The sequence below is a fragment of the Alternaria infectoria genome, assembly GCF_024043175.1.
Source record: "Alternaria infectoria strain BMP 0036 chromosome Unknown scaffold_2, whole genome shotgun sequence".
Classification (NCBI taxonomy): domain Eukaryota; kingdom Fungi; phylum Ascomycota; class Dothideomycetes; order Pleosporales; family Pleosporaceae; genus Alternaria; species Alternaria infectoria.
The window spans coordinates 732,739-747,735 of record NW_026250691.1 but is presented as its reverse complement, the minus strand read 5'-3'; the positions used below and the strand labels follow the sequence as shown (position 1 = coordinate 747,735).

At 53.9% G+C, this 14,997-nt stretch overlaps 6 protein-coding genes across 6 annotated transcripts; 3 read left to right on the top strand and 3 right to left on the bottom strand.

Annotated features, from left to right (window-relative positions):
• Positions 1-88: 88 nt before the first annotated feature.
• Positions 89-2,407, bottom strand: J4E92_001688 (uncharacterized protein; the record flags this gene model as incomplete). The annotated part of the gene is made up of 3 exons (XM_051493099.1): positions 89-1,640; positions 1,690-2,296; positions 2,347-2,407. The coding sequence occupies 3 exons, from the start codon at positions 2,405-2,407 to the stop codon at positions 89-91; spliced, it is 2,220 nt and encodes a 739-aa protein (XP_051356330.1).
• A 779-nt stretch (positions 2,408-3,186) lies between these two features.
• J4E92_001687 (uncharacterized protein) lies at positions 3,187-4,164 on the bottom strand (the record flags this gene model as incomplete). Its single annotated transcript, XM_051493098.1, has 1 exon — positions 3,187-4,164. The coding sequence occupies one exon, from the start codon at positions 4,162-4,164 to the stop codon at positions 3,187-3,189; it is 978 nt and encodes a 325-aa protein (XP_051356329.1).
• A 754-nt stretch (positions 4,165-4,918) lies between these two features.
• J4E92_001686 (uncharacterized protein) lies at positions 4,919-5,393 on the top strand (the record flags this gene model as incomplete). The annotated part of the gene is made up of 2 exons (XM_051493097.1): positions 4,919-5,192; positions 5,278-5,393. 2 exons carry the CDS (start codon positions 4,919-4,921, stop codon positions 5,391-5,393), a joined length of 390 nt encoding a protein of 129 aa, XP_051356328.1.
• A 2,864-nt stretch (positions 5,394-8,257) lies between these two features.
• J4E92_001685 (uncharacterized protein) lies at positions 8,258-8,999 on the top strand (the record flags this gene model as incomplete). Its single annotated transcript, XM_051493096.1, has 2 exons — positions 8,258-8,264; positions 8,416-8,999. The coding sequence occupies 2 exons, from the start codon at positions 8,258-8,260 to the stop codon at positions 8,997-8,999; spliced, it is 591 nt and encodes a 196-aa protein (XP_051356327.1).
• Positions 9,000-9,469: 470 nt separating this feature from the next.
• J4E92_001684 (uncharacterized protein) lies at positions 9,470-10,812 on the top strand (the record flags this gene model as incomplete). Its single annotated transcript, XM_051493095.1, has 2 exons — positions 9,470-10,161; positions 10,338-10,812. 2 exons carry the CDS (start codon positions 9,470-9,472, stop codon positions 10,810-10,812), a joined length of 1,167 nt encoding a protein of 388 aa, XP_051356326.1.
• Positions 10,813-12,690: 1,878 nt separating this feature from the next.
• J4E92_001683 (uncharacterized protein) lies at positions 12,691-14,843 on the bottom strand (the record flags this gene model as incomplete). The annotated part of the gene is made up of 3 exons (XM_051493094.1): positions 12,691-12,854; positions 12,907-14,178; positions 14,261-14,843. 3 exons carry the CDS (start codon positions 14,841-14,843, stop codon positions 12,691-12,693), a joined length of 2,019 nt encoding a protein of 672 aa, XP_051356325.1.
• Positions 14,844-14,997: the final 154 nt, after the last annotated feature.

The window sequence follows — 14,997 nt, the reverse complement described above, 5'->3', positions numbered from 1 at the left end:
GATTGATCAAGCACCCACATTTTCAAAGTGTACCGCGTTGGCGCATTCAAAATAGTGATTCGATTAGAGTACTACCATACTGAAGTATTTAGACCTTGTTCAGCCAAATGAGCTTACTCTGGTAGTCGCCCATTGGCCACGCGATGTTAAGCCCGCCGTTCATGTACGTAGCCCCACTATAGGTGGCGTTGTCCAGGTCGTTGCTATATCTCGCCTTAGGATCCAAGCCCTGTAGTCTGAGCGGAGGTGCTGCTGGCTTGATCATGTACTGTTGCTGGAACGCAAAGACTATGCTCTGGTTCCCTTCTGCACTGACGAATTGCACACCAGGCCAGTTGCTGCTGTCGGGATGCGCAAGGCGGTAGAAATCACCGGAGATGACAACGGGGTTCACCGCCTTGGCTTGGGCCATGATGGAAGGCACGGCGGAAGCTTCCTCTGGGGAGAGTTCGGATGGGTTGAGTTCGAGACCGAAGGAGCCGCACATCATGGCGACGTGACCGCGGTATTCGATGCTGATGTTGCGATGGGTGAGACCGTTGGGAACCGCAGATATGTGGCAACCCATTGCGGAGGGCGGGTAGACCAGTGATGTGCCCATCTGGATCGTGAGACGGTTTGAAGCATCAGTGTTATCACTGGTCCAGTGCTGAGGCCAGTAGTGTAGAAGACCAGGATCAAATCGGCCTCCACCTGATGCACAACCCTCCCAGAGTACATCAGGATAGCTCGTTGTGAGATTGTCGATAACGCGGTATAGACCGAGGATGTAAGTGTAGTCATCAGATGGGCGGGCAAGCTCATGCATGCCACGGTTGTTGTCCCATTTGACGTATTGGACGTTGGCGGAATCGAGTACACGAGAAATCGAGCTGATGATGTAGTCCTGGACTTCCGGCAACCCTACGTTCAGAACCAACTGGTTTCGTGTCAACGTCCTTTGGTGCTTTCCAGCATGCAGGACCCAGTCGGGGTGCTCATGGTACAAGGTGGAATTGGGGTTTACCATCTCTGGTTCTACCCAAATACCAAATTGTAAAGGCGTGGACGACGCATTCAACACCGTGAAGTTATTGACTTGCTCCACGTACGGGCCTAGACCATCGGGGAACTTTGCTGGGTTGGGTGTCCAGTCTCCGAGACCCATAGTATCATTGTTGCGCGGGTACTCGACACCAAACCAGCCATCGTCCATCACGAACAGTTCAATTCCAAGCTCTTCCGCCTCGCCGGCCAGGCTGACTAGAGACGTTTCGTTGATATCGAAACTCAGCCCTTCCCACGAATTGAGCAGAATGGGGCGGGTTTGGTCCGTGAACTTGTGTCGAGAGAGGTGATTGCGATAGAGATCATGGAACGAGCGCGACACGCCACCAACACCCTGAGAGGAGTACACACCGACAGCTTCGGGAGACTGGAACATCTCCCCTGGTGCCACGCGAATGCTGGAATGAAGCGGGTTAAGGCCCATGAGAACGCGCACATAGCCGTTGGAGAAGCGCTGTGCTGTAGCTTCAAAGCTACCAGTCCAAACTAAACTGATGCCCCAAGCCTCTCCGCTAGATTCGGTGGTGGTTGGCGAAACCAACGCGAAGAAAGGGTTGTGAAGATGAGATGCATATCCTGCGGTACTTCGGAACCTGATAGATGTCAGTATTTATACAGCAACGCCTAGGCATATCAACTCACGAAGTCTCGCCATAATCGATCTTCCTCCTCACGGTCTGGAACTCATGCGACCAATCACCGTGAGGCTCAATCATCTCGAGGTCGAGATTGGGGAAGTCGGTGCTAAAGCTCGACGCTCTCTCGATGACGATATCAGCAGTACCGTTGTTCGCAATGCTGAAGCTACGTGCAATAGCGTTGTACTTGGGGAAGATTGAGTACATCAATGAAGCGGAAACATCCGACACGTTGTCGTACATGTGCACGGTTACCGTCGTGACATCGCCAGCTTCTCCATAAGTCGCAGGTAGTCCTGGCAGAGAAGGCTTTCCCTGCACAATGTCGTGGGATTGGTAGCGGAAAGCGGATATCGTGTCGCCATCGGCGTGTTCGATATGGATAGCTGGTAAACGGAAGTCGCCGCGGCCAATATCGGGAAACTCGCGACGCTCGTTGCCTATCTCGCCAGCTACCCATCCGGATGGTAGGATGTAGGCTGGTGGTGTGAAGTCGTCGGTTGGTCCTCCAAAGTGATCTGAGATGAGGTCGCCAGACTCGGTATCAACGTGGAACAGGTATGACATGCCGTCGGCAGTAAGCGTGAAGTTTGTGCCAGATGCCTGAATAGCTGCCTCGAATTAGCGACTGCCTCTATTGTAACCTATAGCTATGTCTTACCATCTTGCGCCACAACAGCGCTGGCCAAAAGGCTCAACGCGAGACCCTTCGTACCAATCATTGCTAGATCTTACAGGTGAGCAATGCATCACGAATGTTCGTCAAGGTACCTTCTTAAGTACACTCCCAACCACCCTGGTCGCATGCCTAGCTTACATCGGGGATGCAGTGGACTGATCATCGTGAGGGGAAGTGGGGAGGGTCCGGGGTCGACAGACAAGCCTTTCAGCAATGGAACTCTGCGTAAATTGCAGCGATTGGGCCAGCTGCGGAAGATGGCGGATAGGATGCCGGATGGAGAAGGGACGGTGCTACTCTGGGTCGGTGCGACGTTTAGCCGCGGTTGATGTCGTCAACGGTCCCATAGAAGGCTGCAGCTGCCATCGCCCATCAGGTACACTAGCACAACGTTGAGCGGAAAACTACAGGAAAACGATGTGGCTGCCGTAGAAAAGCCGTTCAAGTAGCGCCAGCACCTCGTTCAAGGAAAACTCTGGACGCCCTAGAGCCTACGTTAACGAGGACAGCTGCAATCCACGGCCCAAGGTCAACGCAGGCTCCAGGGTATCCAATTTTTCCTTGAATGAGGTGCCAGCTGCTGGAGAACATGGCACGGGTGCAAATCTCGGGATGTATGCTCGAGGCTAGAGCGCCCAGTTGTCAGTGCTACTGTACAAGGGCCAAAGTCGTGATGCATGCTATTAAACTATACTGACGCTGGATAAGCTTTTGCTCAAACGCTTGACTCGTCGACCCACAAACCCGTCTTGCGATCTATCTCAGCTATGTCTTCCGCAAGATGAGAGCCATCACCCATAGCCTGATTCGTAGCTAGGGCTTTCAAACACCAGGCATGCCCAACCACGCTCTGACCTGTGGGACGCCTCTTGGAAGAAAGTAAACAGTCCACAGCGCTGCAAAGGCAACCAAAAGGCCCGTGAACTTCTCAAACCAAGTGTGGAAGTAGGCGGCCGTCATGAGGAGCATCCACCACATCAGCGCGGCGACACCAAGCGCGAACTTGACGCCACGCGCAGTAGCCTCGCCCTCAGACTTGACGAGGTCCTTCTCCACTGCGACGCTCGCAACTTTGCCATCAGGCAAGGTGATGAGCCTTCCATCCCTCAGTCCCTCTACACGCGTCAACGCAGGCAGAAACTCCAGCCACAGGAGTGACGAGCCAAGTATGAGCAAGAAGACGTGTCCAGAGATATCGTGTCCGCCCTTCCATGTTCCCCCAACCGCCTTGCACGTCGCCGCGGTAATGTACTCTCTCGTGGTGCTCATTTCTTCCCTCGCCTCCGGGTCCCTGATGATTTCGCACTGGCCTCCCGTGAACCTGAACCCGCGATCAATCAGCGGCGGCCCAAAGCACCACTGCGTCATGAAGCACCACCATGTTGTCACGACGCCATATCGCATCACCGCTCGGATGCGTCTCGCGCTGGCACCCTGGCCGAATCCAGGGTGAAAGGTGACGAAGACGGCGAATGCGAGTGTCGTCCAGAACCAGCCTTGCTTGACAAAGTATACGTTGAAGATGTTCTTCTTCTGCGCAAAGTACGAGGGCGCGAATTCGGCGGGGTGGGACTGGAGGACGGCGGAGTAGGGCGCACTGCGGTTTGAGGGTGATATTATGCTGAACACGCTACCCATGAGGAGCGTCAATGGGTAGATGGCGATGAGCTGCGCCTCGAGGCGGGTGGGGAGGAAGGGCGAGCGGCGCGCGGACGTAGAGCGAACGGTACCGCTGGGCATGCCGGCTGTGATAGGAGCCCCATTGCTGATGTCGGTGTCGGCTTTTCGACGCGTTGCCATGGTTGTTGTGGACGGGGGATGGGCTCTGTTGAGCTGGAGGGTAAGGGCGTGGCAGTTCCCACCTGGGCACGAAGCGAAACTCGCGAACAATGACGTTATTTGGTTTTGGCGGCTGAGCCAGGCGCGACACCCTAGCCCTATTCGGCCTGCCACCTCCAGCCTCCACAATGACAGCACTCATGCAAGAAAAAAACCTGAATAGGTCTGCAGACTACATTGAGATGAAAACATGCAAAGTAGCTGAGCTCAACCCAATGTAGGCTCCAGGGTGTGTAGGGTTTACATTGGTTGACGTGGGTCTCTTGCCTATCCCAGGGCTTCCCAGGCTCGGTTAAAAGACGTCAGCACAGCAAGAGCTCACTACCGGGAGACGGCATAGCACAGACCCAAGTTCGTGTCTTTCAGGTGGTATCCGAGCTGGACAGGGAGCCATCAACTCTCAATAAATCTCGGTGGATCGGTGACAGGGGCGTGCAGTAATCAACTACTGGCGAACAGAGTAACATGCTCAATTAGAATACACCGAGCCCTGGCAATCTGATAGTAAGTCACGGAGGCGATACTATTGATTGCATGATTTTCAGTCAAGTCGTCGAAATGTTGAACTACGTAGGTAAACTAGACAAGGCGAAATTCACCGTGAAACACCTCCACACTCACATTTCACTGTAGTTGCCTAGTTCCGCTCACCGTATGTCACTTATGGCTCTCTCGAAGGTCAGTCCATTCTCCCCACTTCCTTCAAGTCGCCCACATGGAGTCAGTAGTCGCCGTCCGCGCGAACGAAGGCAGCCCAGCAGCGCAGTCTGCTCTGGCCGTACTCGCAGCCACTCTAAACATCAACGAGAACGCGCTGAAGACGGCTCTCAATGGTGCATTCGACCTACTGCCGGCGGCCGCAGGTAACACAATGCTTGCGCTGCAGATGAGCTTTCAACGGCTGTCGTACCACATTGACAGCAAGGCTTTGGTCGAGATTATCATGACATTTCGACGAGCATTCGGCGGCGCTCTGAGTATGGAACGAGGTCAGTGTTACAGAGAGTCCAATATAGTTCCACGCTGACAGAACTTCTCAGTCAAGTATGCGACACCCGCCCGGGCAACTTACAGTCAAGTCCATGGGCCGTATTCAGATCAAAACGTACATATCGGTCCTCCGCGGTACTCTGCCCCAGGTTTTCGATCATCCGGCGAGCCTGTTGGCCAACACTACAACTTCCCGGTAGCAGCACACTACCAAACTCAGAACTATCCACTGCCGTGGGGCTCAGGCTATAATGATAACGCCCTAAGGAACGCGTCACAGCCAGGTGTGATGTCGACGAACCACATATCTCCTGTCTCCCCAGGTTACCAAGGTCCTATAATGGCTAGCCAGAGAAACGAGGCGCCCTCGGTACTTCCAGGCGATCCATATTTCGGTCGCTATCAGTGAGCGATCGGAGAGTTTGGCACACTCGTAGAAGACGTAGCGGAAGGCTGGTTTTGATGACACAGTTGTGGTATTCTGTGCGAACAAGCTAGTAGGGTTGCAATGTTTCACGAATTTTTCGCCTTTGGTCGGTAGGCTACCTAGCTCTTGATTCCTTAGCCATGATACCAACCTTGAATGTGACTTCATTCCAAGGTTACCAGCGTTTAGTATAGCCTACACAATAGTTAGCTTGCTCAAATGGCAAGTGATCAACTCCCATCTACGTGCGGAACAAGCAAACGTACTCGTATTGTTGCATAAAGGAGTATACACGCGTGAGTCGAGGAACAATAAGGTCACGTCGTCTTTGAATAGCTAAGGGATGTTTGACTCAACTTCACCTGCCTTCACCTGGTATATATACTTAGAAGAATGTCGTGCTTACGGTCGATTCTGGCTCACTTTTCATACCTTCAGTGTTCATAAGTTCTCTTTCTTACCATCGTCTTCCCTCTGCAACCTCAAACTTATAACGAATAATCATCATATACAGTATCATGGCCAATAACTCGAACTCCAACAGCCCCAATCACGAAGAACCTTCTGGTGGTGCTGGATATCGCCCCCTGAAATACCTGGACGAATCTCTGTTCCCAAACAACGATGGGGACTTCGCACCTTCATTCATGCAGCCACACGGACCAGCCAGTCGCCTACACACTCGACGTAAGCCAATATAACGGTACTGTAGTCTTCAATCTAATTTTCATGCGTAGCCCCAGCGGCGAATCCACCTCCATGGGAAGACCCGGCTCAGGCTTGGCGGTACGTGGACGACGACAGGGTATGGACCGGCGAGGCCTTCGTGGTTTCCCGTCGTACTCGGCCAGATACAAGGACAGGCAGGGCCAATCCGCAGGCCTCTGGGTCTTCAACAGCGGCTGCAGCTCCACAAGACCCTAGGCAAACCCAAGCACCGAGGGGCCTACATGGTCATGGTGTCTTTAATTCCATTGGACAGCCGCATGCTCCAGTAAATCTTCAGAAGCGTGAGCCAGGCAGTAAGATGATCCGAAACACCTTGGTATTCTTCCCGCTAAATCATTGTTCCGCAGCCTTTCCAATTCCAGTTCCTGGTAGCCGTGATAGTGCCTTGCGAGGTACACCTGCGGCTCCTCGAAAGACCGTGAAAGCCCCATCACCTAGCAGCAATGGTGAATTCGTGTTCACCGGCTGGAACGACGAAGCCAAGCGAGAGCTCTTCATGTGGAAAGTAAAGCGCAAGAAGGGCTACCCTTTCTTTTTGCATCTCTTTCCTGGTGAGACTGCGGATTCACTACACGAGGCGTTCAAGTTGTACAAAAATGAAGGAGAGCGTTTGTTGAACGGATAAAGGTGCACAGGACCGGTGGTGTTTGGATTTAGGTAGGACGTATACGTATTCGTTGGTCGGACGGAGGACATTGATGCGATCTAGGCTGCTGGCTTCACGCCAGTGAACTTGTTGGATTGAATGGGTAATATAGTACTGTGACCCATCAGGCCATAGTATGAGGATACGTCTGAAAGGCGATAATGTTTTGCATATCGTCGCGTCCGAACAGGAAATGACTCCAAGCCCAAGTCCGCGACGCAGATACGTAATGAACATTGAATGAGTAGTCGGAATGAATCGACTGGAAAGAATGACGAGTCATGGTGACGTGAGGCGCGTGTTGCGCGGGATTAGTCATCGATATTAGCGCGTCAATCTCGCGTGGCCGCCAGTCGTCATTGCCGTTGTCCTCTCACCAAACGCATCTCATCCCATCTCCTTTCGGGCACATTCTCCTCACTTCGCTTCATGCTTTTCGCGAATAACATGCGTTCATCCGTGTTATAGAGGCAGTCACAAGATGGTAATGTGGAGCTCCTGATCATGTCCGTCCACACGTGGTCTTGCTTCGCTAGACAGACCTCGGGATCCCGCGATGCACGCAGCAATACCGCGAGGCTCTCTGACAACCGAGAAACTCGTACGACAACTAGTTTCTGTTCTGATTCGAAACCCAGCAGTCAACACACCGTACACAAATGTCAGCATCCCATTCAAATCCGGTCTTGGCTTTCATGGCACTACACACAAGACAGCACTTGGAATGCTTAACCATGGGGATAGCTCTTATCTGGGCTTTCAAAGACGGCTTCATCTGAGGCCGAAAATTCCGAAGAGTCGAAGATCATGGCCCTGACGGGAGCTGCGACGCTTGTGCGACATGAAGAACCCCAGCATCCTAGCGAGCGGTCGGCCCCGCCGCGCACTGGCGTTTGACACACTGTTCCGACCACTCTGGATCGCCAAGCTGGCCTGTAAATGTTGTGAAAGCGTTCCATCATGTAATTCCGGCAATGCCAACGACGGGTGGCTGAGGGAAGCAGATGTCACTGGGACTCATGGGCTTGAGAAGCATTTATTCGCAGTAGGCCTCAGGAGGTGCACCTGATGAGCTCACTGGTACCGTCGCTTTACTTCACAGTCATCTGTTCATCTTGCTGCCGGACAGCTGTTTCTTGTCTACGTCTTCTTTCGATCCGCTAATTAACAAACTCTCTCGATATGAAGCTCTCTCTGGAATTGACTCTCGGTCTACTGGCCGTATCATGCGTCGATGCATTCGTCGTTCCCCCTCGCACGCTATGGGCAGTATGTTGATCCGATGCACCATCTTGGCTACTCAACACGTTATCTCTCTTGTTAAAGCCTGTCACTCACTGCGTATGCTGACACTCATGCTAGACTAAAGCAAACCTTGCCTCTCGCTCGTATCGCGCACACCCTGTCAGACGTGACGCAGACTTTCAGAGCTTGGAGTCGTTGACCCATGGAGGAAGTCGCCGCCGCGAGGCCCAAAAGCAAGGTGGCGGAGGAGGTGGTCTCACGATCGGAGGACTCACTCTAGGCGGCTCAGGCGGTGGTATCACTGGCAATGGTCTCAAGCTCGGCGGAAATCAGCAGGGCAATGGTACTGCGGTAGCTGCAGAGGAGCCCAAGTCTTCAGCAGCAGAGGGCGAGAAGTCCGCCACCGCCGGTGAAAAGCCTGCTGTCGCCGCCGAGCAAGAGTCAGAAGAGGGTGCGGCTGGTGCTGGCGCTGGTACGGAGAACCAGCCCGGACGCGCCGAAGGAGAAGCAGCAAGGAAAGAAGCTGAACAGGAAGCTCAAGAGGCCGAGGGTGAGAAGTCAAACGGTGTCAAGGCTACTGAAGAGTCTGAGAAGTTCTCTGAGGAATCTGGTATCACCCTCGGCGAGGACGGTGCCGCGGCGAACCTCGGTGGAAACCTGGGTATCACGCAGGGCTCCGACGGCAGCAAGTCAATCGGCGGGTCAAACGGTATCAACATCGCTGCCAATGGAGAAGCAACACTGGCAGGTAATGAGTGATAATTGGCCGCCTGACAACACAAGGATGTGTCAACCCTTTCTGTTGATTTTGCTTGTATCTCTCATTCGTATATGATTATCTGTACAATGATCACATGTCTGGAGCTCGCGTTTCGAGAACTACTCTCATTGCTTGCCTGGATGAGCTGTGTTCTCTCACCAGCGCGAACAGACGGTGAATGCAAGCGGTCATCATGTCGCGTTGCTTGGAAAGCGTCAGAGCTTGTCGCGAACATCGCCGGCTGACCTCCTATAGAGGCCAGCCGCTGTCAGTCTTATTTCAGATTTTCTCTTTCGTAGTTCACCGTTCATCGCTCACATCTGCACCTGGCGTGCCTTCCTCCCTGGTGAGGATGCTCCGCCAAGCATGGACCCTGCTGTGCATATCAGGTAGGTACGACCCAAGCTCATACCCCATCGCCACAACGCACACACGCAGCGCAGAAATCGGTTATCGATTTCGCGAAAACATGGCTTCCTCCGCCTTCGACAACGATGATGACGGCAGTCATTTAGGAAGACAGCAGCAGCCTACACCCCTCCCCAACAGCGCCGTCGCATCTGAGAACAATGGCTCTGACAGTGACGACGAGAGGGACTTGTTCAGGCTATCACTGGAGCTGACAATCGCGGACCGCAACAATAGCGATCTGAAGCGGGAGATTCAGCGGTTACAAAGTGAAGTCGACGCCAGTAAGACTCGGGAAAGGGATCTGGAGCGGACGAATGAGCTCAATATCGTCACGGTCTCTGAAGCGAAGTCACTGCGCGCACGAGTACAGGCGCTCGGATCCACCATTGAACAAAAGGATACCGAACTGATCATCGCACGACGCGCTATGACTACAGCGGAACAAGATGCAGCCAATACTCGTGCACAATTCCAGGCCAACGTCCGTCGTCTCCAGGGTAGAGTCGACTCTCTTGAGGGCGAGCTTTCCAATGCCAACGCACGCTCCAACGAGATGGCCATCAGTCAAGCGACATTTGACGATTTGCAAACGCGGGTCGACCAGCTGTCTGCTCAGAATCGTCAGTATGTTTCGGAGGCGAACATCAACACTACGGATGTGCAGCGCCTGATGAGCAAGATCGAGGTTCAAAAGAGAGAGCTCGAAGATCTTCAAAAGAAACTCGTTAATGCCGAGACAGTCAGAGATCGGTACGTACTACATCACATTGTTATCCGCTTTGCGGGATTTTTTGGTAGGCCCGGAAGGCTTTCAGTGTATCTTTACCACTCTCACAAATCATGAGAGTGCTGCGAGTTCCTCCAGGCCTACCCAAAACCTAGTCACGACTTTCTCTTCCACAAAGCAGCTGCTAACATGGTCACAGGCTCCATACAACAGCGGCGCAGATGCAGGCGGACAGGGACATCCAAGCTGCCGGATATTCGCCATCCTCTGACCGCAGTGTGGATGAGGACCCGGAAGCAGAGAACGAGGTCGATATCATCAAGGACAAGCTCGCTGAGCTCAGGTGGAACGCACTCGACTATGTGATGGACCTCGATCTAGCCAACAGAAACTTCCGAGCCTTCGACTGCGAGCACGATAATGTTAGGAATGTCCCTGACGGAAGGAACTCATCGTATGGGCCTACCGCTGTCAGAGTAGCACAGGACATCTTTCGGGATTGGCAGGATGATGAACAGTTCATGAGAGGGTATACACATCGACGACAGAAGCTGATAAAGCATCACAAGGCTCATGGACGCATTCAGGAAGGGAACGGTGTTCGGTTCTGGCTTCTCCGGGACGAGTTCAACAATCTTGACGGTCAACGTGGGGTCAACGTCACCTACAACTGATGTATTGGCGGGATGGACGGAGCGAATATACAGGTCGATGATGACTACATAGCGAGTACCGTTTGCGGAAGGCACGATGATGATGGAGGCGGGAGGTGTACAGTGTGATGTGCGTGGTTTGTATGAAAGACGCTGATATCGCGAGGATATCGATGCGCTACTCTAGCCAGACGTACGTGTACATAGAAAAATCTCCAAAAAATCTTGGCTATTGCCTATATCCCTGTGTGTCTCATGGTCTGGAGTGTGGTACATAAGCATTGCTACATAATGTGAAGGGAGCGAGCGAATGACGTAATGCGCACTAAAATACTGTGCAAACCGCCCTAACACCAATATCCTACAACATCCTCATCCCGTCCAAGATCTCAACATCAACATTTCATTTTACAGGGATAATAGTTATTCCGACAAATGCTGACTTTCACGCAACTCTTCTTCCTGTATCAGATCAGCTCTGTGCCAATTTAAGCTACGATCATTTCCACCAGCATTTGATCTTGAGTCGTCTTTTGCGATTTTGGGAAGGCGAACACAACAACTGTTCGAACACATCCTGAGAAAGAGATTGAAAGATTCATTGGAGGAACGAAGGGCTCGCTAAGGCGGCTTTTAAACGCTGCCTTTTTTTCTGCGCAAGCATCCCCAAGCCAGCCAACAAACCCAACCTAAACACATTATGCAACAACCGCCCTCCAGACGCGGCCGTCCAAACCGGCAACCGCCTTCTTCAGAATCATCAAGAGGTACCCACACGGGCCGCGGTCGCGGCCGCGGCGACTCCAACCCCGTCTCAGACCGAGGAAGAGGACGAGGAGCGTCTAGGGGCAGAGGACAAGGCCGCGGTCGCGGTAGACCCAACTTCAGACCGGACCCCGACGAAGCCCCTGTCCCCTCATTCGCATATATCCACCCCGGAACAAGCGTCTCAATCATTCTCAAACAGGATCAACCCACCGGACACCAAGTCCGCGGTGTCGTCGCCGATCTGCTAACACGGGGTGATCATCCGCGCGGTGTGAAAGTGAGGTTACGAGATGGAAGGGTGGGGAGGGTGCAGAAGCTTGTCAGTGAGAGCGAGGGACAGCAGGGTGAGGCTGTTGTTGGGGGCGCTGGAGCGGGGCTGAGTAGGGATGGTGAGGCTGGTGGAGGTATGGGAAGAGCAGGTGGGAGGATGGTTGGAGGCAGGGTGGAGAGAGATATTAGGGATGAGGACGAGTATCTTTATGATGAAGGCAGGACTCGGAGACAGCCGGCTGACGTGGGGCTTTTTGCGGCGTTGGAAGAGGCGGATCGGAGACATCAAGGTGGGGATGTGAGGGGGGTGGAGGTAGCGACGTGCCCAGTATGCGGAGAATTCGAGGGGGACGAGGCGGCGGTTGCGCATCATGTTGAGGAGCATTTTGGGGGATGAGGTACGTGAAAATGGAGGTCTTTACATGCTCGGCATACAAGTATGCTCTCGTGACACAATCACAATTTTTGAAGACCAATCACGAAAATAGATCACATCAAGGACGCTCTCTTCTTGATCGTTAACTTTTGAAATTTCGTTCTACACTACTTCTTCCAATAAGTCACAAGCGGCATTCATTTCCTCAAGCAGATCTCGTGCATAAGATAATAATGAGAGACGCCAGGCAATGCTCAAATCCCTCGAAGGCCAATGTGAAAATCAATGCTTCGCACCCAAATACAGGAGAGCGATCCAAACGACCGTCTATGCATCTACTGCTCGCGCATCTCCTGTATCCAACGCCATGAATGAAATCTGTCGGAAATGTTCTGCCAAGGGTATACACACGAATCAAAGGTCGGATGATGTGTTTGAAACGGAGCGTGGTGGTGGTTGTCGTTACGTGGGTATGATCGGGGCGTTTAGAAGGGGAAGCCACCGGGCGGTCCTCCTCTTCGGCCACCGCTGGGCATGCCGCCCATACCACCAAACGGACTTCCACCGCCGCCGGAGCTGAAGTGGAAACCACCTCCGCCGCCACGGCCGCCTCCCATACCTCCGCCCATGCCGCCGAACATTTGCATGACTGTGAATCGTGTTAGTCGTGAACTTTCTTCCATAATTATGAGAATACTTACGGATCTCTGGGTCAATGCCGCCACCCATGCCACCCATGCCTCCTCCCATGCCTCCGCCGCCGAACATGTCGTTGGGATCGACAAGATCAGCGCCGGAGTCGTATCTCTCGCGCTTTTGTGGGTCGCTCAGAGTCTCATGTGCTTCTTGAATCTCCTTGAACCTGTCCGCAGCATCCGCGTCGTCTGGGTTCTTGTCGGGGTGGTGGACAATGGCCAGCTTTCGGTATGCCTTCTTGATCTGTGTCTCTGTGGCGTCCTTCTCGATACCGAGAATCTTGTAGTAGTCCTTCCTCTTGCTCTTCTTAAGCTCCATCTCGGCATCGCGGATTTCTTTGGCAATGCCAGGCTCCGATGGGTTCTCTTCCTGGATAGCCTTGAGATCACGTACTGCCTCCTCCCAGTTGCCGTTCTCTCCCAGGGCCTTCGCCCGGGTCTTCCGTGCCTTTGTGTAGCTGGGATCGAGCTCGAGGGCCTTCTCGCAGTCTGCAATGGCTTGTTTCCAGCTCTTTTGCCGGCTGTGGCACAGGGCTCGGTTCTGTAGGATCTTGGAGTTTGTGCCCTTGTTCGAGGGGTCGACTGCGAGTGCCTGCGTGTAGGTGTCGATGGCTTCTTGGTACCTGCCGGACTTAAAGGCAGCGTTGCCCTCTTGCTTCATGCGGTCCAGCTTTTGCACCATTCGCAGGTACTTGACAGCGGCCTTGAAGTCGGGGTCGCATGCCAGTGCTTGTCTAAAGTGCTGTACAGCCTTGTCGTTCTCGCCCTGGGCGTATAGGATGCGGCCGCGCAGTACGAGGGCGTCAGGATCCTGGTTGTTGTACCGTAGTAGCGACATGGCTACGTTTTGTGCCTCTCCAAGTGCATTGGCGTTGCCCATGCGCAGATGTGCCTCTCCCCGCATGAGCTGCCACTTCCGCGGCTTGTCTACACCAACGCCGAGACCCTTCTCAGCCTCGTTGAGGGCGTATATGACCATGGAACCCGAGCCCTCGTTCCGTGATGTGTCTTCGGCCATGCGGAGGTGCTTCTGCATTGTCAACGCAGGCTGCTTGTCTTTGGCCGTGGCATTGATGGAGTCGTACACCTGCACAGCCTCGTCGGGCCGTCCCAGGCTGGTGTATACTCTGCCTAGCCGCAGGAGGATCTTCATGTTGTTGGGGTCCAGCTCGTCGGCCATCTTGCAGTCCTCCATGGCCTCGTAGAACTTGTTGGCGGAGATGTAGGCGGCGGCCCGGTTCGAGTAGTAGGTGGCATTTTTGGGGTCGGCTTCGATCGCTGCGGATTGGTTAGCCAGAAGCTCTCCCGGTGTACTGTAGTGCAAAGCTTCGGCTAGAGCATGGGCAGTGTCACTACGCACCTTTTGAGTATTCCTCGATGGCTCGCGGGTAGTCTTTGATCTTGAAGAACTTGTTGCCGGCCGCCTTGTATTCCTCGGCGTCTATCGTCGGGGGCTCAGCGGGCGGGGTGGCAGCCTCGGGGGTCGCGGCGTAGTTTGCAGTGGGCGGCGGCGGGCTCTTTGTGTAGCGGTGTGGTGGAGGAGCAGGCCCGTCGGGGGCGCCGTTGGCGCCATTCGTCTTGGGCGTGTCTGCGACGGGGCTCGATGGGGCGGGCGAGGACGAGTGGTCCCGGTCCACGTCCATTGGCTGGGGCGTGGGCTGGTCCATGGCGGACATCTGCGAGGACAGGCGCTGGCGCTCCTCGGGCGGGAGGTTTAGCGGATGTGAGTCGCGGTCGTACTTGGACGAACGCTTGGACGAGTAGGAGCTCGAGCGGCGGCTGGAGGAGCGTTCCCGGTCCTTGACCTTGGAGTGGGTGTGCTTGTCAGGCGAGGCAGGAGGGGTGCCTGAGTTAGCCTGGGGAGAGGGTCGGGGGGCAAGGTTGGGGATGTCTCTGGTCTTGGACGACTTCTTTGAGGATGCGAAGAAGGAGGGAAGAACCATGGGGGCGAGCTGCGGAAGGATAGCGGCCTGGACGGTGTCACTAGAAAATTAGTCTGGCTGCAGCGACTGTTGGTTGAGATCCAGGGCGGATAAAAATTAAGCTGGGATTTTGGTCCTAAAAACGTTGCTAGAATGTTCCATATCAGCGAGGTTA